General features: G+C 39.7%; 1 protein-coding gene across 2 annotated transcripts in view; it reads left to right on the top strand.

Moving 5' to 3' along the window:
- Positions 1-25,775, top strand: part of SLIT3 (slit guidance ligand 3) — a 409,547-nt gene that overhangs the window by 347,239 nt on the left and 36,533 nt on the right. For both annotated transcript variants that reach the window (XM_035105175.3, XM_035105174.3), the window contains exons 27-30: positions 3,833-3,930; positions 11,725-11,864; positions 19,983-20,076; positions 24,811-24,948. In XM_035105175.3, the coding sequence (XP_034961066.1) occupies positions 3,833-3,930; positions 11,725-11,864; positions 19,983-20,076; positions 24,811-24,948 (470 nt within the window). The remainder of the gene's footprint in view (positions 1-3,832; positions 3,931-11,724; positions 11,865-19,982; positions 20,077-24,810; positions 24,949-25,775) is intronic.

Below are 25,775 nucleotides of genomic sequence, written 5' to 3'. Positions count from 1 at the left end.
CTTTACCTTGATAAATTGTATTGAGTCTGCCCTTTCAACATTTGTTATTCCTTGTTTGATGTCGATGTGAAGAAAATCTTGTGTGGAGGAGTGTGTTGCTACATCAGTTAGATGGCAGGACCCCTAATCCAAGAATGATTACGCAAGAGAGCTGAAAGAGTTTAATTGATTATTCAGTCAGGCAACTCAAAAAGTATTTCCTTATCTGGAGTACAGAAGATGTAGCAAGTCTTCAGCTGCATGTGTTGCTTCTGATGAAAGTAGTCACAAAAGAAGCTGGAGTGTTGAATTAATTGAGTAGAATTCAGTGGATAAAGTCTTAGACATGGAACTTGGGGACCAATTGTAGCTAAATTAGGGTAGCTTTCCCCAGTCTGGTGCCATCCAGAAGCTTTGGACTTTAACTCTGATCATCCTTCACCATTGGCTATGCTGGCTGGAGATGATGGGAGTTGGAGTCCAACACATCTGGAAGTCACTGGGTTGGTGGAAGGCCGGGTTTAGAGGATATCTACATGGACATTTATGTTCCATGATGAGCACCGTAGTGCCTCACAGACATAAAAGAAGCACTCCCAAAAAGTAGATCAATATTAAGCATGGATATTATATAATATAATATGAAGCATGGATTCATAAAGTTGGTGTAATGCCACTTTAAAAATCTTTCTACCGTGTAAATGAGTGGGAAACCAGAGTAAAACTCTGCTTAGACTTGATAGGGGCTGGATGTGTTGAAGTCCCAAAGTCCTTGGCTGTGCTGAGGACTTGCAAAGATTGTAAACATAGGAAGCTGCACTATACTGGAACAAACAATTGGTCCATCTAGCTCAGTATTGTTTACTCTGGCTGGCAAGTGGCCCTCCAAGACCTTAGGCAGGAGTTTTTCCCAGCCCTGCCACTTTGGCAGGAAATTGACCCTAGGATGGTCATGTCCAACAGGTGGGTTGTGATCTACCAGTAGATCACTGGACATCTGTGGTAGATCACTGGTAGATCACTGGCTCCCCCCCCCCAAAGAAGCTCAACATCTTAGGCTCCCCTAAAAAAAGCTCAACAACTATGACATGAACCCAAAAAGGGGGGTATATCACTGCCAGTTTATAACTCTGTGAGTAGATCGCAGTCTCTTGGGAGTTGGCCACCCCTGTCCTAGGACATTTATGTATGCAAGATGTGTGCTTAATCTCTTCTGAAGTTTGATCCCCTTCTCCATGTACTCTAAAACACTTTGTGCATCCAAAGTGCCACACAGACATGGTCCTCCATTCAAACACATCTCGGGGGGGGGGAATCCAAAGAGCCCCTTGGACATGTCCATGTTGTTCTGTATACTCACTAAGTTCTTCTCTCTTTACTTTTCTTCAATTTCAGCTCCTTGTGTCAGAGGCCACACTTGAACTTAATCTGGTTTTCAGGAGTAGCTTTTCAGATGGTATAAGAGAGCTGTTTTTGAAAGGGGGTTCAAAAATACCTCCATGAGGCCATTTTCATCTTTACCAAAATACTGATATGTTTTGGAAACTAATAAAAGCCATTTATACTGTAGCATTGAGAGAATTTAAAGTAAAATGGATATAGTTGTGTTCAAACAGAAAGTCAGATGCATTTGAATTATGTTAGTCATGTCAAGTAGTGGTGTAGAATGCTGATTTACCACTTCTTCCTTCCAAGGTTAGCAACGCAGCCACTGGGCAACAAGTGGCTATCATAAGATCCCCAGATATTACTTATTATTACAAGTTATACTTCATCTTAGTGAGAGTCAAGATGCCAATCAATGACTTTATGCTTTCTTTATATCTGTAACTGAATTTGTTTGCAAGTAAGAAATTCATAGTTCAATTGGGAACTACTCCCAATTATGGGACGTGGGTGGCGCTGTGGATTAAACAACAGAGTCTAGGGCTTGCCGATCAGAAGGTCGGCGGTTCGAATCCCCGCGACGGGGTGGGCTCCCGTTGCTCGGTCCCAGCTCCTGCCAACCTAGCAGTTTGAAAGCATGTCAAAGTGCAAGTAGATAAATAGGTGGGAAGGTAAACGGCGTTTCCGTGTGCTGCTCTGGTTCGCCAGAAGCGGCTTTGCCATGCTGGCCACATTACCTGGAAGCTGTACGCTGGCTCCCTCGGCCAATAATGCGGGATGAGCGCCGCAACCCTAGAGTCTGTCATGACTGGACCTAATGGTCAGGGGTCCCTTTACCTTTACTCCCAATTATGGGTGAGACAGAGAAGTCCTGTGAGAGCTCTCGTGTCTCCCTTGTGAGACATAGTGTAGCTCCACACCTTTCTTAGGTGGTTGAAATTGCATACAAAGCACATTCCTGAAACATCAGATTCAAAGGACTGCTGCTCTTATAAGCAATGCAGCCATTTAACAAAGAACTCAATTTTCCTGATGCACTCTGTCACATTCTTGCATCTGCCCAGCAAAGGTTTCAGAATGTTATCTTTAGCAAAAAAGATCTTGTCAAATCCCAGCTGCTTTTTGTCCTCAGTAGATTGGTGATGAAATGTGTGAAAATGTGCATAAACTGGCTGAAATGCTTGCCCTGATACAACCTTAGTATGATGTCAGTTTCTTCCCATCGTTTTGTGCCAATAAGCATTAGTGAAGCAAAATCTATATATTTATGTACTGTCAAACCATGTGTATAAGAAGGGTGGGGAACATCACACCCAGGGGCTGGGGCTGGATGTGGCCATTCAGCCCTCTCTATCTGACCCTTGGGTGTCTTCCCAAGCCACACAACCTCACCAGCCCTGCTTTCTACACCGCCTTAAGTGTTTTTGCCTAGGTGTCCTTTGATAATATTTATCACTTACTTGCATGAAGGACCGAGAGAAGTGTGTTAGTGAATGAGATCTAGACTACTGTGTCTTCACTACTCACTTCATTTTGCCTCTGGCCGTGCCTATCACTGGGATGTAGCCACCAGAAAGTGGACCAGAAAAGCAGGTGGCCCTTGAACTGAGGAAAGTTTCCTGTTCTTGGTGCAAAGTTTAACACTGCTCAATGCTGGAGAAATCGGATAAAATATTTCTAGCTAAGATATAATCAGCCTTTTATCTTCCTTTGAAGTTATTCTTTAAAGATACAACATTGAAAGTATCTGAAGAGCAAAGACATTTCAGCTTTATCTGGTGTTGTATGCAAAATGCAGTCTCCTTGACTTGTTTTTAAATTTTATTTATTTATTCATTAATTTAGTGTAGGTTGTTGTAGGTGTCCTTTTGTGTGTATTAGTTGGCATAAATGACACATTTGATTACATAGGCAAACATGCCAATCTGACAACAGTTTGATAAGCTTTGATTCCACGAGGATAGTTAGGTGACCAAAGCAGCTTGTCAGAGGTGTTTGTCAACTGAAAGTTTGCTTTTAGGTATAAACACTAACTTGCTTGGTATCTTTAATGAATTACCAGTAACTCTGCTACAAAGATAAAAGTCAATAGTACATAATGCTGCTTTGCTGAGATGTTGTTTAAGTTACAAACACAATGTATCTTGCCTTATGTCTCATACATATACATTTCTTATTGCTTATGTTTGATATTTTACAAGTGCATTACTACGTAGGAAGCAACTATCTCTAGGTGATAAAATAACTATATTTTCAATTCCCACTTTACTATTTCTTCTTCTCTTCTCAAAACCCCACTTTAAGGAAAATGCTTTCAGTGAATAGGACTGGATGGTCTCTTTCTGAAGTTTGCATCCTTTGTGTCTTTCAATGAGAAAATGCAGGCAAGGGAGATGAGAATCAATGTCTGCATCAAAGAAAAAATAGGACTAACCATTTTACATGGACTTGTTGTTGTTGTTGTTAGGGTCGAGACTGCAGCACACCTATCAATGCCTGTATTCAGAATCCCTGCCAGAATGGAGGCACTTGCCATCTTTCAGACTCACATCAAGATGGATTCAGGTAACTGAAAACAAATTGTGTTAAAACAAAGATAGTGGATAATGCAACTTAGCTATCATTATTGTGAAACAGAAAAGGCTATCATACAATAACGGCCCATAACAGAAAATTGTGTTAGGCCATGAACCAAGTACAGTGGTGCCTCGCTAGACGAATGCCCTGTAAGACAAATTTTTCACTTAACGAAAGGATTTTTTGAGCAGAGGTTGCCTCGCTAGACAAATTCGTTTTACGAAAAAAATCGTCTAGCGAATCACGGTTTCCCATAGGAATGCATTGAAATTCAATTAATGCGTTCCTATGGGCAAAATAATAATAATAATAAATTAAATGCATTCCTATGGGATTCGCTAGACGAATTTTTCATTATAAGAACTGACCCGTGGAACAAATTAAATTCATCTAGCGAGGCACCACTGTAAACCTAAGCATTTTGTTCCATTGTTTTGAATGGGTGTGTTAAGCACATACTTAACGTTCCCATTCAAGTTACAGGTAGGTAGCCGTGTTGGTCTGACGTAGTCAAAACAAAATAAAAAAAAATCCTTCCAGCAGCACCTTAGAGACCAAAACAGTTGGAATTACAATACTTACTTTTGGCTGGATCATCACCTCAATTTGATTTCACTGTGACGTATTTTCCTTTAAAATGGGCTACCTTGTTATGACAGACTATGTTCGGTTCTTGTTATGGAAAGTGTTTGAACTAGAGATGCTGGTGAAACTCATTAGTCAAAGTTTTTGATATGAGTTATGGGGACTCATAATATGTGATTTAAAGAAAAGGGAGACATTAGGCACCACAACCTCTTCACAGTGTGGATTAAAATCTGATGCAGAGAAGCATTCCTAGCTGACATTAGTGGTGCTCTGGACAGAGAATGAAGGAGCAGGGAATGTTCTCCCTTTGGTGCCTAGCACATTGCACTGCAATGTACAAGACAAAAGGACGCCATTGCCCTTTTGGGCAAGCTGTTTTCCCCAAGAGCTATTTAAAGGGAAAGGGTTGGGGAATAGGGGAACAGGTGGGTGGGAGCTCTGAGGGCCTTCTGACGGTTCCCTCACTGTGAGAAGTGAAATTACAGGGAACCAGGGAGAGGGCCTTCTCAGTAGTGGCACCCACCCTGTGGAACGCCCTCCCATCAGATGTCAGGGAAATAAACAACTATTTGACTTTTAGAAGACATCTGAAGGCAGCCCTATATTGGGAAATGTTTAATGTCCGATGTTTTATAATTTTTTATATGTGCTGTAAGCCACCTAGAGGGGAATTTGACATCACTAAATTCTGAAGTTATGGCACTGATTTTTTCCCTTGTTTTATTTTAATTCACTGTGTAGATTCTGCTGGCAGAAGCAGAATTGCATTCCTACAACCTTTGTGTTTCAAGATGAGAGACTATTATCTCATGTGCAAAAGAGAAAGCCCCTTTGGAACTTTCTGTTGTGTGGCCTGTGAAAGAAATTATATATTCTATTCACTCCCCCTCTCACCTCCCAGAGAAACATATAAATATATAAGCTCAGCTGCCAAACTTGTCAAATCTTTGCTCTTGTAGAGGGAATTTTAAGCCAAAGTGTTTCTCCATATGAAATGCCAAGTGATTTAACTCCCAAGTTCCTGTAGTCACAGACAAGAAAATTATCTTTTGAGTAATGGGAAGGTGGTGACATAAGCCAGGAAATTCACCCTGTTATGACTGAAACTCCATCCTCACACCCTTCCTTATCCAGCTGTTTGTAGGTAACATAAGGGGCCTAAACAGCAGGTGATTCTACTACTCCTATCTACTGTTATAACATGCTGCCACAACGGTGTCAGCAAAGGGCATGGGATAAAATGAAACATTGAATCAAAATCTCTTTCAGGTTTTTAACAGTAAACAGTTTACTCTAAAGTTGTATTTTTCTTAATGTAAATTTACATTTTTTGTAATACAAGTGTCATCTAGCCTCCTGGTTTAAGGAACAGCAAACAAAGCTAGATGTACCCATTTCACAGTTTTTATTTGCTTCCTCCAGGTGCAATGGTCGATATTTCTGATATTGTTCTGATCCCACTGGGATATATTTTAACAGTTACATTTTTAGAATGTGTTTTTGTGTTCAGAGCTGTAGGGGTTTATCCCAGCATTGCATTTTGAGATACAGGTGGTAATAATATCTAAAATTAATTAACATTAATAGAAAGATCAGAATAAATACTGATTTCCAACTAATATCGACTTATGGTATACACTTTTGTGTCAAACGTTGCCCAGTGAGAAATAAGTGCCACAAATATCAGGAAGGTGCTATATTAGTACCTTGCTGTTTTTACTAAGAATGAATAGAAACCTTCCTTCATACCAGCCCTTGATCACTGCCGAAGCCTTAAGAGTGTCAGATAAAATCAAACTGCAGAAAAGCATTTTTATGTACTGTTGATATGAATGGGAAAGGTTTAAGCATGTGTTTAACTAATCCATTGAGATATATGTTACTCACAAATATTTAATTTTAGTTGGAACTTGGCTGCTGTGATGAAGTCTATATAGCTGCTGTGCTGAGTGGATATGTTATTTCTTCAGCTGAAGCGCACCAATGTGCTTTGCATTATTCCAATAATACAAAGTTCACTTAAGTTTTTTTTTAACTTAACTAATAGATTTTGCAGTGTTAATGTTCCGCAGTTGATGGATGAGTTCGGTGTTTATGGGCTATTGAGTCCGTCCTGTTGATATGCAGGTGTGTGTAGTTCTTTAGCCAAAGGGCTCTAAAACATTTGCTTTTTTTAACACAACAGCTGATTTGTAAACTGCAGGACATCTTGCCAGCGTTCATCTCTTTAAATACTAAATCACTTGATCAGAGCATACTAATATACATTAGTACATTTAATATAGGGACCCAGGTGGCGCTGTGGGTTAAACCACAGAGTCTAGGGCTTGCTGATCAGAAGGTCGTTGGTTCGAGTCCCTGCAATGGGGTGAGCTCCCGTTGCTTGGTCCCAGCTCCTGCCCACCTAGCAGTTCGAAAGCACATCAAAGTGCAAGTAGATAAATAGGGACCGCTCCAGTGGAAAGGTAAACGGCGTTTCCATGCACTGCTCTGGTTCGCCAGAAGCAGCTTTGTCATGCTGGCCACATGACCCGGAAGCTGTCTGCAGACAAACTCCGGCTCCCTCGGCCTATAGAGCGAAATGAGCGCCGCAACCCCAGAGTCGGACACGACTGGACCTGATGGTCAGGGGGCCCTTTTTACATTTAATATAGCCAGCCATATCAAGTTCTGTTAAGATAAAAATCTTTTAAAATTTATGTTAAAATAAAAATTCTACTAAGATAAAAATCTTTAAAAAGTTTATCATTAAATTCTGTGCTGTTTATTCAATGCCCCTAGATTGAGATGCATGTTTCTTAGTGAAAATACAACATTCCTCTGGCACCTTAAAGGGTTTAGAGTTTGGCCCAATGAATATGTTTGAAAAGTGCATGGCTACTACAACTTAAACAAAGAGATTGTGTGGTTCCCATTCAGTAGGGAAGATGTGTAAAGAATCTTTCCAACATAATTCAGCCAATTACACTTATGCTAACAGAATTACCCTTTCTGGGAAGGAATATGTAGCCATAGTAATTGGTCCTTATTGTGGCTTATGTAGTCAGCAACTTCCTGAAACATCCCATTCTAAAGCCTTGTATACACAACTCCTTTTTGTCACTTTAATTTATGTTAGAAATTTCCATAACAAAAAAAAATCCTGCATCTTTCAAAAAATTCAAACCCCACCAACAGGGTAATGTTGTGAAAGTTCTGACTGTACAGATTGGTAACCCTATTCAATAAAATATAGCACTGCATGATCCAGCTGCTACAACTTTGTAGAACATATAATCACATCCATGAATGGGGGAGGGAATATCTCTTCCTTAATTTGAGTTGTTAATATGGCATATGTACAGGCCTCCAATAACCTCTATTCTAATCAAGTTTCCAACATCTCTGACTATACATTCAGATTTGATTAATCTTTATGTTTTCTCTGGCACTTATTTTTTCGTAGCTTATGCTTGCATATGAAATGAAATGTGTTCCTGAGTCTTTTCAGTTCACCAGAAGAACTAGTTTAAGGCTAATCATGTTTGCTCTCCCTGAAGTCTTAGCAAACAGAAGGAAATGAGTGGTTTGTGTTTAATGCAGTGTAGTCCTCTTGCTTGAGATGCCAGTCAGAACAGACATAATTTTCACAGTAGTTCTCCCAGCTACATCATTTGTTTATTTTATTATTGACACAGAGTAGTTTGCATCAATCAACATATAAAAAGAATACAATAAAGTAATATCAAACATAATTAAAACAATTGCATAACTTTGATACACAATAGAAAAGGGTAACATTAAATTGTTCATCACTTCCATAATTCTTTATAACATTCCTCTCCAAAACTCTACTGAAAGAGATGCGTCTTAACCTATTTCCTACTATAATATCATGAAGGAGCATGCATTTCAGTGGCAAAGGAATTCCATAGGCATGGGACCACAACTGAAAAGGTCCTTTCCCAAAGCCCTGTGCTGTCTTTCATGCTGTATTGGGGCCAGCAGGAAAGCCTCATCTGTAGATCTCAAGGCATGGGCAGGTCTATATGGAAGCACTAGGCCAACCAGATTAACTTTTAAAATGGGGATTACAGTAAATGCATTCAATCCACTGCCCTATCACTCTCATGGCCACTACATTTTGCATCAATTGCCATTTCCAAAAGCACATTACAATACTACATCTGGAACAAAAAATTGTATAGATTAATGGCTATATTTAAGGAATAATATATACTACACTTAGGTCCTACTATCTGTATGCTCGGTATCCAAAAATTCACTTACCTTCACATGAAGAATTATGCCTAAACCTTGCTATATGCTCTGCAGATTCACATATCCAAACAAATGGCTTCCTTACTTCCTTGCTTTGCTGGTCGTCGGCAGCCATTTCCGGGCAGAAACAATGGAAGGAGGAGGAGAACTAGACTGAATGAATCAGACAGCAGGAGTGCTGAGACAAATCATTTTTTACTTTGTCTTTCTTTTGTTGATTGGCTGCAGCCATTGAAAAAGCAGGGAGAGAGATTCAAAAACTCCTAGATTAGAAATATATCCATTGGAAATAATGGTAACCATGGACTCGTTATGTGAACAATACTGTGTTCAGAAAGAAGGACCTGCTTGTTTTATATTTAAACTGCTTAGTGCTTATTTATTTATTTAGCAGTTAATCAATCTGGATTAAATAAATAAACAGGCCCTCATTACATATGCCAATAAACAATACTTCTGGTTTCAAAAGTTCTCTCCTCCTTTTCTGTTTTTTTTGTTTTTTAGCAAAGATACAATTCTCGGGTTTATAGCTATAGCTTGAATTTTGTATGTTAGTAATGGAAATGCATATTGTTTGAACAGTGTTGTCTTATTGCCAGTTCTTATTAGTAGTATACTGTTTATTGTAAACATCACCTGTTCTAGTCAGAATGTGGCATACAGAAATAGACAATAAAAGCAGCTAATACAGGCTCCTCATTTTTCTTTTCTTTTCAAATGAAAGAATGAATCTGTGCTCCCAAACTGAGACCTTGTGTGCCAAGTTGCAGCCTAGAGCACATTTTTATGGCTGAGTTATAAAGCCCTGAAAAATGGGGTTTTGTAATGGAAACGGGAGACATGATGAATGGATCGCTTTATTTAATTAGAGTTCTTTTATCCTACTCGCCCCATCCCCTTTCTTGGCTACAAAAGATGCTGTGCCAGCTCTTCCTGTCCTCTCTTATCTGCCTCATGTGATCCCGCGTATCACCAAAGGGTCAGAAAGAGGACGTTTTTTATTGGTACTAATGAGGTAAAAGACAGGCAAAGAAAATATTTCATACTGATTTAGTGTGCTTTAAGTAGAATTGATTCAAGCAGTTTGTTTTCAGTCATTCTTTCTAAAGATATATCCCTGTCCCTTCTAGCTATTATGACCTATGAGTGGTGAGTGTGGGATGAGAAGTGTCAGGAGCTCTTCTGCACAATCAGTTCAAATTGCTTTTATGTTCTTTTTATTATTTGGGGGCATATGGTCTGCAAGTATCCAAGTTTTGTGTTGTCATGCTGTATAGTTGTGTAATACTTTGTCCTTATACTTTTAAAAGAAAATTTGTTCCTTTTGCTAAGGAGAGACAACTTGCCCCTCTTTTGTTGTTCATGAATATGAAAGAAGCAGATACTTTTAACTCAGCAATGTTGACTTCTACAAAATTGCCTGGCTCTTCTTTTTATTCTTTGTTTGTTCCTTTATCCAGCTACATATTTTATTTAAGGTTTTCCCATCTCAGGCTTTTTGCATAGGAAGCACACAGACTCCAGTGTACAAGCTTTCAAGATCAGGGATGACTAAATTTGGCCCTCCAGATCTTGCTGAATTAAAGCTTCCACCGGTCATTGACCATTCTGGCTGGGACTGATGGGAGGAATGTTAGAAAGGCCATATGTTACCCACTCCTGTCCTAGAACATACTCAAATGATGCGCTGCATTTTTTATATACTTCTGCTTCGCAAGAAAGGGTAGTTCTTACACATAGAAAGCTAGCGTGTCAGGGAAAAAGAGGGCAACTTACTTGTTACTTTTCTACATAATGCGTGAGGAAGTGTTTCTGTTAATCTACCCTCTAAATTGCATTTTTTTAATAAAAAAAGTGATATGTATAACTACAAACAAATTTCATGCTTCTTATAGTACATTAGTGAAACTGGTATGTGGATATTTTTATATAAAAAAGTGAACTGCTTAAAATGTTCCAGAAATCACATCTTCAAAACATTGCTAAGTCTTTTTTGTTGTGTTACCTGTTGCTGGTGAGCTGCTGTAGGCTAGAGTTAGAAAATAAATAAAACATAATTCAGAATTATTCCTGTTCTCAGTTATTACAGAAACATGCATTCACAGTCACATGTAAAAAGATGTAATCATACAATTTTTGTTGTTTTTTAAAGTATTTTCACCTCACTTTTAACTCACTTTTCAGCCAAAATAGGCTCCCCAACCAAGCAGATTACTAAAACAGCTCTCTCTAGTATTGTTACACACCACCATGATCTCTGATCTGTGCAAGATTCCAGGGGTACCAGCCACACTTACCAGAGCCTGTGTTTTCTTTTGTACAATAAGGGACAGCAGAGACTTTTGTGTCTTTATGATTTATTTACACATATATACAAGCTGAACCTAGATAGAGTGCAGAGCATTACATTCCAAAGGGGTCCTGTTTCTTCCATTGCTGCAGCCTCCGATTCAGAGAGCCCAAACACTGACTCTCTCTGCAGCATAAAACAGACTGCCTGCCTCCTGCTCTTCCCCCCTACAATTCAGCTTGCAAAACAGACACATTTTTCCTGTTCACTTACCTCATCACCCACTGCAATTCTGCCCCTCCCTCCTGAACCTCTGGCCTTTTATATCTGCTTTACCTATTTTCTGTCCAGTCCAGAGAGTCTCGTGTTATTGGCTTTCTGACATACAGCCAGCAAATAATTTTGAAGCCTGGTTTATAGCTGGGTTTTCAAATATGGTTATGAACCTTCAGTGCTGGATATTGCTGGATTCTTTCAATAGTTTATATTGGGGAACTTTCATGGGTGCCAACCATCTTCGTTCAATACTGATGACCTTTAGTGGTCAACACATGCAAACCTAGTTTGAGCTGTTTCTGCTACCAACTTATTTCAGTCTGAAATGTAAATTAGTTTTTCTGTCTTGTTTACCCTTCTGTTAAAAGTTGTTCCTGCCCTATTGGATTTGAGGGCGAAAAATGTGAAAGTAATCCAGATGACTGTGAAGATAATGATTGCGAGAACAACTCAACTTGTATGGATGGAGTAAACAATTATGCCTGCCTCTGCCTCCCTAATTATACAGGTAAGCAAATATATAAGGTATTTGCCCAAGGATCTAAGAATACAAGCAGCCACCAAATCATAACTGCTTATATTCACTGTACAGTGGTAAGAAAATATCTACACTTATAAACCATGAAAATGTGAACTGGTCTTGCTACTCTCTGAGCATCAGACACTTAGAGAAAGGCTCCTTGTAAGCTGGAGTGTATTACATATCATGGGATTTAATAAGTATCAGGTTTGAGCGGCTTGGTAAGTAAATCTAAAATTTCCCAAACTCTTAAAATGTTGTTTGGGGCCCTTTTGGGATGCTTTTGTAAATGGTTGGCTGGGGGGGGGGAATTTTAACCATCTTTCTGCCAGAAACCTTTAAATTGCTGGAGCCCCAAGAGGAGAAGTTAGTAACTGATGCTTTGAGTCAGTAGTTCTTTTCTATTTTTTATCCATTTATTTTTACTATAGTTTTGCTTTCTATATATAAAGGATAGAAAATTGACACAGACAAAACAGCATCTTTCCTCTCAACTTGAAATAAGCAAAACGGTGTTTTCAAGCAATTGATGTGGGATGGGGATACTGCATCTCAACATTGCTTGAAATAATTTTGAACAGGGGCTTAGGGTGGGATTTCAGTGTTGATAGTGGATTTCATTGAGTTACTTCTGTCTCTACTCAGAATAGCTCAAATCTAAAGCTCTTGGCACAAAAAAGTCAGTCTGTGGGGAAGGTTTTCAGTCATCTTCCACTTAGGTCTATAACAAAGCTCACTGGGGTTAGTTTACCTGTTTGCATGCTTGTCTTCATTATTTCAAGTGTGCTGCTCAGAAATGAATTAATATTTAGGTTCAGAGATCATTGCTTTGTATTTCAAGAAAATCTATTTTGATCATACTAGGGAAACAGAATTTTATTACTGCGTTGTGACTTGTGTGCAGCTTAGAGCAGGGGTCCCCAAACTACGGCCCCCGGGCCGGATGCGGCCCAATCGGCCTCCCAATCCGGCCCGCGACGACCCCCGCTGCCCGCTCTTACGGCGCGCGGCGCGGCGACGATCAGAAAAATCGGCAAAAAATCGCCGAAAATCCTTTTTGCGCATGCGTATGGGCCTCTCCCGACCCAGAAGAGGTCATTTCCGATGCACTTCCGGGTCGGGGGAGGCCCATACGCATGCGCACAAGCGATTTTCGGCTATTTTCCCCCCGCCCGTGTGCGTGTGCGCATGCGCACGGCGCGCACTCCCCCGCCCTCCGGCCCGCTGCGCACGCACTCCCATGCCCTCCGGCCCGCCGCGCAGTCGGCGCGGCGGGCACCGGCCCACTGCGCGGTAAGTCTGGGGACCCCTGGCTTAGAGCTATTTCCTGTACTGACTCTCAAAAGAGTTTTGAATTCATTGGTATATTTTTTGTATAGTTGTATATTTGATTTTTTTTCAGAAGAGAGTGATTGTAAAAGTGTCTTGGAATTTAGATGAAACACACTAAAGGTTGGATAATTTAGCTTGGAAAAGAGAAGAATTCGAGAAAGTAAGGTATTATTCAGAGAAATATGAAACCTACATTGTTTAAAAGCAGTGTGTAGGTTAATTTTGCACATAATCTAGGAAGGCCTCCTCCCTTTACAGCTGAGCATGATCCCACAGCTGAAGAAAAATAGGGTCAAATACTGTTTCAACCTTATTTAAAACTATTACATCTGAACAATTTTACCACCAGTAATATCTGAAGTGGTACCAATTCAGTTCTCAGGGAATTACTGTATGTAATCCTTACAAGGAACAAGCATGGCTGGTTTCTCATGCCTAAAAGTTAAGAATGGTCTGGCAGTTTGTATGTTTCTTCTGGAGTATATTGCCATTTGATAGATAGATGCTAAAATTACTGCAAAAATTTCTCTTTTTGGCTTAAACATGGTCAAGATTTTATCCCTAGTGACTAAATATGAAACCAATAAAAATGCTTTTGACATAAAGCACATCTTCTGTTGCTTAATCTTTTAATCTGTGTCGAGTTGTTCTTGTTTTGTTACTTTTTATGATCCCGTTTGATTACGGAAATACCTTGGAAAGATTATGTGCCTAGAAGTGGCACACACTTTACTTTGCACTGTAACAAACAAATCATAATATACGGTAGTAGTAATGTACCCTAAATAATGATTTTTGGCTTCATAACCCAGTAGTGGGTTTCTCTGAAGCATTTTGCTTGCCTTGGGCTGCAGGACTACATGAACTCTGGGTGTGATGTAGCAGAGTTGCTTTAATGCTTTTATATGGCAACATCGCCCACTGCATATACATTGCTAAAGGTAAAAACCTTGCCAAATATTTCTTCCAGAAGTCCAAGTAAATATATGAACGTGGTGCCTACTGTTTTTCAACTTTATGCTATTATTTTCTTTAGGTAAAGGTAAAGGGACCCCTGACCATTAGGTCCAGTCGTGACCGACTCTGGAGTTGCGCGCTCATCTCGCATTATTGGCTGAGGGAGCCGGCGTATAGCTTCCAGGTCATGTGGCCAGCATGACAAAGCCGCTTCTGGCAAACCAGAGCAGCACATGGAAACGCCGTTTACCTTCCCGCTGTAGCGGTTCCTATTTATCTACTTGCATTTTGACGTGCTTTCAAACTGCTAGGTTGGCAGGAGCTGGGACCAAGCAACGGGAGCTCACCCCGTCACAGGGATTCAAACCGCTGACCTTCTGATCAGCAAGCCCTAGGCTCAGTGGTTTAACCACAGCGCCACCTGGGTCCCTATTATTTTCTTTAGGTGGTTGCAAATGTTAGCCAATTGTATAATGCTCATTTTATTCCTGCCTTTTTGGGGAGGGGAGTTGCCTTTCAATATATTTTCCCCCTAGCTTTGGGCTCTGTACAAGATGTTTCTGAATAAAGCTGAAAATATTTTCCATGTCCTATTTCTTATTATAATTAATATTAAAAACAAATGTAAGGAGTGTCCTATATTCAGGCACTGGAAATACAGAACACATGGTATTTGGCTTTACCTTAACCAATCAGCTATTAAAATTGGAAGAAAATTTGGTGTGCTTTTTTAAAGTCGTTGGTACACGCAGTAGTTTCCCCTTCCACTGAACAAGTTAACAATGTGATTCAGATTATGGGTTTAAAACATTGAATGTGGCATGAAACAAATGGCATGTATTCTGATGTGGTAATTCCATTGTGGTAAATTGGCAAAAAAATTAAATGAAGCCAGCTCCAGGAAGATTGTTTCTATGCTAGCTTGTTGTTTTAGCTGCCTTAGTCCTGGAGTCATAGAAGGTCAGGATGAGTCAGTATTAACATATTGTTACATGTCACCCCAATATCTGAGCAGCGTGAGATTCCAGGGGTTGCAGGCTCGCTTTAACCCAGAGTCTATGTTTACAAACAATGAGGCGCAACGGAGACTCTGGTGTCTTCATGATATATGGCTTATTTACACATACTGCATATGCAACCGGAGTCTACTGGGAAGGGTTCTCCAGCTTTACATTCCAAGAGTTTCTGACTTCTCCCATAGCCATAGCACTGGATTCAAAACAGACATCAGCATCCTGCTTTTTTTACTTTTGCACTTTCGTTTCCAACATCCATCTTAACACCACCATCCCAGTTTACAGGGATTTGGTGGCAACCAGATTCTGACATTATAGATTTGCAGATTGCTGTTGAGGCTTTTCAGGGCTGCTGTTTCTTTCATTAGAAGCTTCCTCCTTGCTGCTTTTTAAATGTAAGTAGATAAGTAGTTTCTTCCTGTTCATTCCCTATGGCTTTGGCAGTCCTGAATTGTCTTTCAATTACAGGTAGGTAGCCGTGTTGGTCTGGGTCGAAGTAAAATGAAAAAATTCCTTCAGTAGCACCTTAAAGACCAACTAAGTTTTTATTTTGGTATGAGCTTTCGTGTGCATGCACACTTCTTCAGATACCAGTTCCTGTTCTTGATGCTTTGATTTCCCCTTAGTAACCAGTTGTTCATTTATTATATTTTATGAGTTAAATTGTACTAACAAAAAATAAGACAAAGCAGCGCTAAAGGATCCTAGTATGCAACTAGGAATGTCATTCACACATTAATCCAGTGCACGATAAAGTTCGTTACATATATTATTCTAAATTTAAGCTACTTTAAACTGTTTTAATGTAACCTGCTCTGGAATGTTAGGGTGAAGGGTGGGTTGTTGTTGTTGCATTCAAAAATGCAAAATATGAAAATATGTCAAGTAAATTACATTTTAGGTTTCTTGTTCAGTTTGGTATGGTACTAAAAATATACTTTTTATTTCAAGCAATGCAATTAAAAATCTTTTATGACACATGGTATCTATACATAGAGGCAAAGAATTACCCCAAAGGCAGAGAATTCTGTTTTTAATAACGTATTACACAGTATTTTGTAATTTTGGAAGCTTTACAAATAAAATATAATGATGAAAAAATAGAGGTGATAATAATAGTTTAAAACATCCTAGCTTATATGTTTTAGTTTGCATGCAAAAGTTGAGATGGGATAAGCACATTGTAGACGATGTGGTAAGCAGCTCAGTTACTGTGGAAATGATAGAAGTAAGGTTTGATTTCATGCTTATTGCATAATTAAAATGGCAGATTTAGGTCTTGCAGTTTAGGAGAGCAAGGAACTAGAGGTAGCTCATGTCTTTTATATATCAGGAAAAAGCTTTCTTGTAGAGGCATATGGTCTGGGAACATACAAAATTCTTAAGATTTTATTTCAGAAATTACTTTTGGGCTTGACAAATTTGAGGAGTAAGTAGCACTGCTTCACTTTTGCTAAAAGTCAATTTTCTAAAAGTATATTAGTTAGCTACTAAATATAACATTGAGACTACAACATAGCTGTCAACTTCCGCATTGAAAAATAAGGGATCAGCAGACTCACCCAGCGGCGCGGTACCAGAAGTCATTTCTGCGCATGTCTGGACATGTGCAGAAGTGACTTCCAGTGCCGGCTCTGCGCATGTCTGGGCACCAAAAGAAAATTGCTTCTGTGCATGTTTAGATATGCACAGAAACAACTTCTGGTGCTGGCTGCCCGTGTCCACATGTCTGGGCACAGAAAATCGCTTCTGCGCATGTCTAGACATGCGCAGAAGCAATTTTCTTTTGGTGCCCAGACATGGGCAGAGCTGCGCAGCACCAGAAATTAGTTCTGCGCATGCCCAGGCATGTGCAGAGGCAATTTTCAGCAGCACTCGGCAAGTGAGCGAGCAGCCAGCCGCCGAGCGAGGCGTTTTACCAGGCGGCGGTTGGCTGCTCGCTTGCGTGGGGGGGGGCGCTGAGTGGAGCCTCCCTGGCCAGCAAGGAGGGAGAGGAGCTGCTTCCTTGGAAATCCGGTACATTTATGGGGTATTTAACAATCCGGGGTCACGGCGGGAAACGGATTTAAATCCGGGGGTTTCCCGTCAAAAACGGGAGGGTTGACAGCTATGGACTACAATCTTCTACCCACTTGGAAGGAAGCTTCATTGAATCAATGAGTACAGTGGTACCTCTGGTTAAGAACTTAATTCATTCCGGAGGTCCGATCTTAACCTGAAACTGTTCTTAACCTGAAGCACCTTTAGCCAATGGGGCTCCTGCTGCTGCCATGCTGTCAGAGCACAATTTCTGTTCTTATCCTGAAGCAAAGTTCTTAACCTGAGGTACTATTTCTGGGTTAGCGGAGTCTGTAACCTGAAGGGTTTGTAACCTGAAGCGTTTGTAACCCGAGGTACCACTGTATAGAAGTGTTTCTTAATTACACTTGAATTTATTATTTATGATTTATGATTTCCAGCCTGGTGTGGGCTCGGGGAACAAATGATATCAGTGGAGTAAAACTGATGGCATATAATTTAATTATTTATCTGAACCTGCTTCTTTATTCTTTAAATGAAGATTTCAAATGTAGGAGAGATTGGTCATGACCCTGTAGTTCACACAGAAGTTCTGTCTGTTAGTGAAGGATGACTAGTTGAATAAAATTAAGCTTCATATGTTTGGCTAACAGACAAAATATAAGATATTTACTACAACTCATTGGTACTAGAAAAAATCAATTTCAGCTTTAGCAAAGTTATCAGTTCCATAATCAGTTGTGAGATCCTTAAAACTATTATTATTACCAAAACATCTAACATAACGGTGCTGTACACAAGATAATATGCACTATCCTGATTTAGAAAATAAAACTCTCTGGTTTGGCATTCTCTGCAGAACTGAACAGGTGTCAGCTGGATTTATAACTGTTCCAGTACTACCTCAAACTGATTTCCCCTCTTTTGTAAGAAAATCCCAGGTTGATAAGCAATAGGCCTAGCACTTTGGAGTGTCTGCTGGGAACCAGCAGCAAGTTATGAAAGTGGTTGAGTTGTGCTGTAACTATACACAACCATATACTTTTTGAATACTCATTTGGTCATTCCCCTGAATCTGACTTGAGTTAGCACTGCTCCCCTCCCTTCAAGCAAGGTGAGTGCCATAAATTATTTATAGTTAGGGGAACCCCATGTGGTTCTAACTTTGTTCAATTCCTTTTGGCATCATTTTCAACAGACGCATAGAGCAGGTTTGTGAGTGTACAGTGCTTTAGCCATAAGCACTAGTAATATTGTAGGATGTTATTGTTTGATTTTTTTCCCCAGTAATGAATTTTGTCATTAAGCTGAATATGTAGCAAAATATGAAATCGACTCTGATCTGTTTGCATATTTACAGCTTCATTTTTGCCAGTGGAATTTTTCCTTGTGGCTATTTAGAGACAGTTATGTGTTCGAAATGCATGTTGGGGTATCTACATATATAGGACTTATCTGTGAAATTTTACATTATGGCTCAAACTGCTCAGGAGACTTCTGGATCAAATATGTTATAAGGGTTTAATAAACCAGATATTACATATACAAAAAGGGTTTTGCGTCCTTCATGGGCAATATCTCAAGTCTAAGGTACTGAAGTGTAACCAAATAGGGCTGGATTTGAACATTGTGGATCTGTTCATTATTAGAAGTTAAAAATACAAAACTAGACCTTGGACTGAACAGGTAATAACTAAAACCAGCTGAACTATTCCTTGCCCTTGAGGGCCATATTACCAAGAAGACAGCATATTATTTGGGTTCAGGAGGTTCTGCACTCTTTTAGTAGATGTTTATTAATCATATGAAGTCTTCAATCTGTTTAGCATTACAAAATAGACTATTTTTACCACGTTGAACAAACTTACAATATTCTTGTAGGAAAAATAAAACTGGCTCTAAATGAAAGTTAGTGCTTCGTTCAAAACATTTTTGCATCAAAAATGTTACTCCACATGTTAGTAAATGAGTCACTAGTTCTCTTTGCTGTTGGATCCAGGGACCTTGTCATGTGGTCAAGTACCAGTTAAAGCTTAATGTTGTGCCAAAGCAAGGAACAGTGCATGTGACATTACTCTATCCTGTTGTAAAACCTGTTCACTGAAATGGATACCATTATTGGTGTAAGGTAGTGAGCTGCTCCAAATCCAGAGGGCAGCTGTGGTAGTGTATTGCAACAAAAACAACTTTTGTGGCACCTTGGGCAAACAGGTTTATTGTGGCCTGATAACACTTCATCAGATGCCTCTTCATCTTGTCCACAAAAGCTTATGCCACAATAAAGGCTCATCCATGCTTATGTTTGCTCTGCACCTCCATGTCTGGGCTTTCCAGGTTCATGTCTGACAGCTCATTGTTTTGCCCCAGCATTTCCCCACAAAAACCCACTCTTTACTGCTGAGATAGCGCAAAACTCAATCCACCGAAACCCCAAATTGCTGTTTGCTCCAGTTCAGCGGTAAAGATTGGATTTCACAAGGGAAGCATTGAAGAGGAAGAAAAGATCACTCTGACATGGAGCTTTAGAGCGCGGACCGTGCCTGGAATCACAGAGGAACAGTAAGTGTGGATAAGCCCTTAAGCTGTGCCACAAGATTCAGCTTGTTCAACAGTTTGTGGGTTCACTTTTCTTTAGTCCACGCACCATCAGACATTTGCATTAATCTGTTATGCTTCAATGGCCTTTATCCCTAAACCTTTTTTCCACAATAGTTCAAGAAAATCAACCAATGTCTCACATCAGATTTGTTTTAAAAGACCTCTTAATTTGTTTCTACCCCAGGGGAGCTATGTGATGAGGTGATCAACCATTGTGTCCCAGAGCTAAATCCTTGCAAACATGACTCCAAATGTATCTCTTTTGACAAAGAATACAGGTAAGCAAACACATATTGATAGTTTCTGAATGGGCTGTTGTAAACTCATGGGGGAGCATGTATCCTAATTAACAAAATTCCTTTGAGTGTTGTTTTTGAGAAATGCCTATGGAATTCCACATGTGAGGATGAAGTGGAAAGAGGAGTTTGATCCTGCTCTCTTCAACCTGACACTTTAATTTGACACGGAATCTCCTTTACAGTCATTCTCACCTTACCACTCTTGGTGCTGCCATTGTTGCCTTTTATATGATTGTAGCAACCGAATCTCTCTGTCTATGGACTTATTCACACTTAACTTTTGTCCACGTTTTCCATGCCCAGTCAGCACTTTCAAGCTCTGTGTCAGAGCACTCTTTTTTGTTTTCTCCGGACAGAATGCAGCTGAGGAACAGCATCAGGAAATGGAACTGCTCTCACGTGAGAGGTGTTTCTCAGAGGTGTTAAACACATGGTGTGGTGGGTAATGCCGCCATCTTGTTTCAGAAGTCAGATAACACATATGTTTGTCCATTCCTTGTTTCCCTCCTCCTTTTGACCAGTCCATTTTATGACAAGCTATACAAGCCTGAGGAGGAGTAGAAGAATTGGGAATACACACTAATTCCTACTCTGAGTCAAAACAGGAAATTGGTCTGGAGGAGGAGGAGAGCAAGTAACAGACAAATATCTGTGTTTCCTGTCTTTGAGCACTAGAGGGCAGCGTGCATAACTTACCATGCCATGTACTCATTTGGTGAACCATGGTAGCTGGAGAAATAGCAAATTCAGCATTCTTAGCTTTGGAACAAGATGTATCGACAGGAGCATAGCAGGCATAGAATCAAAGGTAAACCGAAGGTAATCTAGATTGAAATATAGCTGGAGAGATGGAAATGAATTTCCAAAAACAAAGGCACAAGACTCTAAAGTGAGGTCACAAAAACTAGCTTTGGAATTCCACAGTAGCACTTAACAGAGATTCTTGAACTATAATTGTCTTCAAAGAGAAGAAAGAATGGTAAGTTAAATGTTACCGTTTCTATTATCCCTACAAAGCATGAGGTCACCATTTATGGAGATAAAGGAAATCTGGTAATTTGTTGCTACTGTAATTAGTAGTTACTTGGGGGAGGGGAATACTTAGACTCAGCAGTAACACAAGGTGGGGGAACACCTGGGGAAGTGAAAGCAATAATTTGAAGTATTTGGCTGCACGAACATATTTTGAATCACTTTTACCGTAGTATTTTGGTCTCCATGGCTGTGGTTATTGAATGGGGGTGTTTAAAGTAGAACTGCCCCCTCTGCATAATTAATTGCAATTTGCTCATTTTTATTTTAAGAATTTCTATGTCATTCTCTGTAAAAATGTCCAGAGCAGTATATACAGTTAACTAACTGAACGCATCTCTCACAGAAATAATCCTATTGTTCCAATTGCCCAGAATGTACGTATTAGAGTATTGTTATAAATAATCTTTATTATTCTGGAGCTTGGAATTACTACCTGACAGAATAAAGCACTGATTTAATACTGCTCTTCCACGAAAAGTGGTGGTTCTATCATTACTGTGATAGCCAATACACATCATAAAAGTGATCCATAGCAGCTTTGAATAGGGACCTGCACATCGTTCATTATTACATCACTTTATATTAGGACAAGAGGGATCAATAAAGCAACAGGATTAAATGCTGCTATTTCCTCCCATAGCATCTTATGATGGATACCGTTTGCATGCCAGTGTGCCTGAAGCATTGCTGAACTGTTTTGCTATATACTGTATTTGCTAAATTTTTGAGAACGAATAGTCCCGGATCTCCAACTTGCTTTTTTCTGTTCCAGAGATGATTAATTACAGAATTATTGTTCTGAACGGCAATAGAATTCTGAATTAGTGCCTTCAGACAATTGTTCCGGATTTCTGATGTTTTGTAGATGTTATGTGATATGAATGAGTGCAGGATCAGGTATATAGGCTGTGGATGGAGATTATAATGGAGAGCTGATGGTGCACAAACTTGTCAAAAGAGCATGAAATCATTAGATTGTGAGGTAAGCCAAAAGAGAGAGAAAAGGGATACACTATTCATAGGAAAATGGTGAATAATGATAAGTGCTCTCAGACATGCTGAAAAGGCAGGTCCTTAGGGAGGATTTAGCAGAAGGTTTTAGTGTTCCACCAAATAGTTCCAGGTAGCACCTTCACAAAGGCTGCTGAGTTCAGAAAATGCAGAAGAAGAATTGCATGCTGTTGAAAACCTATAGGTTACCTGATTTTTTAACACATGTTCCCCAGCTATTCATTTCATTTTTATTTATTCTTTCCTTATTTAAAATTATAACCCACATTTCCAGTTTAAAAATTCCAAGGTGACTTGCAATAACATTAAAATAAAAAATAATTGAAATTACAGGGAATATAACAGCAATAGAGGCATAGCTGCCAAGTTCTCCCTTTTTTAAGGGAAATTCCTTTATGCTGAATAGGCTTCCTCGCGAGAAAAGGGGAAACTTGGCAGCTATGAATAGAGGCGGTAGAAGATATGGTTTGGTTGACCTAAAATTCCTGTAATTTTCTCCTCTAGTCAGATGCCTCAGAAGTATAGGGAATAAGGAAGGTACCAGCCCTCAAGGTCCAGGATTTGAAAGCTAAAACACATGAGAGTGGATATGATCCTTTGTATCATTTCATCTGGCATATTCAAAAAGAAGGACAGATTAGGCCATCAATTTGCATAAAATTAGCACCTACTGATTTTTATTTGTATGTATAGATGCAAGTTTAGAAATAATTTTGATAATCAGAAATATATTACATCTCACCATAGTAGTGGAAACTGTGACCTGTGATATCTGTCAGCCTGCAGCTGTCCAGGTTCTAACTGTTGAGAGGCAACTTCAAGCCCTTGCTCTTCCTTCAAGTGGTTCTTTATCTTTAAACCAGACTTTGACCCAATGGTCCTTCAAATAGGGAACATGACCACCCTACCCTGATTACAACTTATCCTGTGAAAGTGAACACAATTCATACAGCTTCAAATGCTTACGGTGTCTGCATATAAAACAAGTCTGACTCTGAAATATGTAGGGTCTTAACTTGCTTTGGCCTACAGGAATGGAAGTACATAAAACTGACTTCATGTGTATAACATACAGATGCAAACTACAAATTTAGAAATTAGTAATCAAGATACATTGAAAGACTAGAAATCTGTTTCCCCTGGGTACTATTTAAACACCCATGAAATATAAGATGAATCAATTTCCATATCTATAGAGTGTCTAGTCTCTGTCTCTTCCTGTGGCCACTAAATACAACCATGTAGTAGTAAGGTGACATGAAGTTATCCCACATATTTCCTCTTAATCTTAATACACCTCTCTTTCCAGCTTTCTGCACCAGTCTGTTTTGTTGTTGTTGCAGTGCAGGAGGAAATCTAGAAGTAAAGAGGCTAGCATTAGAATTAAATAAGCTGTTGACATCCAGAGTTCAGAGGTATACGAAAGTACAATCTCCAAAATATGTAACATATGCTAAACTGGGGAAGTAATGGATGTTTCTCTTTTGTTCTGGTTTGAATGATATGCTTATTATTTTCCAGCTGTACAGCAACATCCAGCTGGGAGGTTTGAAATGTGGTTTATAGGCTGAAATACATTCAAGCCAGTCCAAAGCATAGTGTCTAAAATTTTGAGAGACTGCCTAGATTTCCAGAGAGATTTGCTCCCCCTGGCCTGAGACCTTGAATGCCAAGTCTCAGCCTAGAGCACATTTTTTATGGTTGAGTAATAAACCTCGGAAAATAGGGTATATAATGGAAATGCTGACACAACTTTAATACAAGCAACTTAACAACAGTAATAAATATATAATAGCTTATGTTTGCTGTTACTTTGGTTCCTCCAATCCGCTTTCTAGAAATGAGTTGCCATCTAAAGGTGGTGAAATGGTGTCAACTTGTTCTTTTATCTTCATATTAAGATCTGTGAAACAAATATTTATTGCTTCTTTTCATTATTATTACAGTTCAAATGCAGACTTATTAAGAAAACTCAAGTGATTGTCATGATTGTCACTTCCATAAGATACAATGCTTCACTATACACTAACTTGAGGGAATTATGAAGTTTATCTAAATGTTTTCACCATTTGTGAGACCTGCTTTAAATGATCAAGATTCAAGAACTAACTTAAAATGGTTATTACTATAAACAGTGATGTTAGTATGTATGGTTACTTATTAAAGAATACAGTTTAACTTCAGTTAGTTACAATGGCTTTAACTAAGAATGTTTACACTATAATGTTTTGGTCACTTTAAAATAGAAATTGGGGGATCTTTTGGGCTGTGATGCGATTCTCTGTCAACCTGCAAGTCCTCAACACAGTCCACCCAATTCCAGAAGGTTCCCTGACCTTCAGGAGCAGCTTGGGGAGATTAAGGGCTGACAGGTGTTGTTGTGACAGTCATCTTCTGACATTCCCCTCCATTGGCACTTCTCAAGATTCAAGTCAATATTTGTACCCACCCAGCCTCATTTTATGGGCTGCAAAAACAGGTTACTTCTGGGTTTCGGCGTGCACACATGCGCAGAAGTGCCAGATTGCACATGGGTTCCGAATGCTGCGAGTTGCGGACATGCCTCCCACACAGATCACATTCACAACTTGAGCGTCCACTGTACTTTTGTTGATATAATTGAACACTGATTTATGCTTATGGATTCACCAATTGATCTTGTTACAGATGTGAATGCTTGCCTGGCTACAGTGGAAAACATTGTGAAATTGATGAAGATGACTGTGCGGGACACAAATGCCGCCATGGTGCATTGTGTGTAGATGCTGCCAATGGGTACACCTGCATTTGTCCTCAAGGATTCAGGTAAGCAAAGTGGCATGGGCTCCCTCCAGATAATACTCTGACATTGGAATGTACAGGCTCATGGAACTATTTTTAATGGCTAAGAAGCTATTTGCACAACATCTAGTAGTCCACCTGTATGACAAAGCCATTTTAAGCATGCACGCTGTTACTTCCAGACACTGCCCACTACATACCCAGTCGATCACTGTGTTCTGCAGGAGAGAGCTTCCTGCAGATACCATCCTATCAGGAGATTCGTTCTGCATGATGTTGGAATGGGGTCTTTAATGTGTCAGCACTTCCATTTGGAACTACCTTCCATTGCATATCAGCATAATAATAATTTATTCCCATTATCTGAGGCCTGGTAGGGCAGACACACACACACACACATATATATATAAATACCCTGGTTAGGAGGAATTAAAGAACCTTTTAATGAGGGTGAAAGAGGAGAGCGCAAAATATGGTCTGAAGCTCAACATCAAAAAAACCAAGATCATGGCCACCGGTCCCATCACCTCCTGGCAAATAGAAGGGGAAGAAATGGAGGCAGTGAGAGATTTTACTTTCTTGGGCTCCTTGATCACTGCAGATGGTGACAGCAGTCACGAAATTAAAAGACGCCTGCTTCTTGGGAGAAAAGCAATGACAAACCTAGACAGCATCTTAAAAAGCAGAGACATCACCTTGCCGACAAAGGTCCGTATAGTTAAAGCTATGGTTTTCCCAGTAGTGATGTATGGAAGTGAGAGCTGGACCATAAAGAAGGCTGATCGCCGAAGAATTGATGCTTTTGAATTATGGTGCTGGAGGAGACTCTTGAGAGTCCCATGGACTGCAAG

Source organism: Zootoca vivipara, chromosome 2 (assembly GCF_965207765.1).
Source record: "Zootoca vivipara chromosome 2, rZooViv2.hap1.1, whole genome shotgun sequence".
Taxonomy (NCBI): domain Eukaryota; kingdom Metazoa; phylum Chordata; class Lepidosauria; order Squamata; family Lacertidae; genus Zootoca; species Zootoca vivipara.
This window is presented reverse-complemented; position numbering and strand designations above follow the sequence as displayed.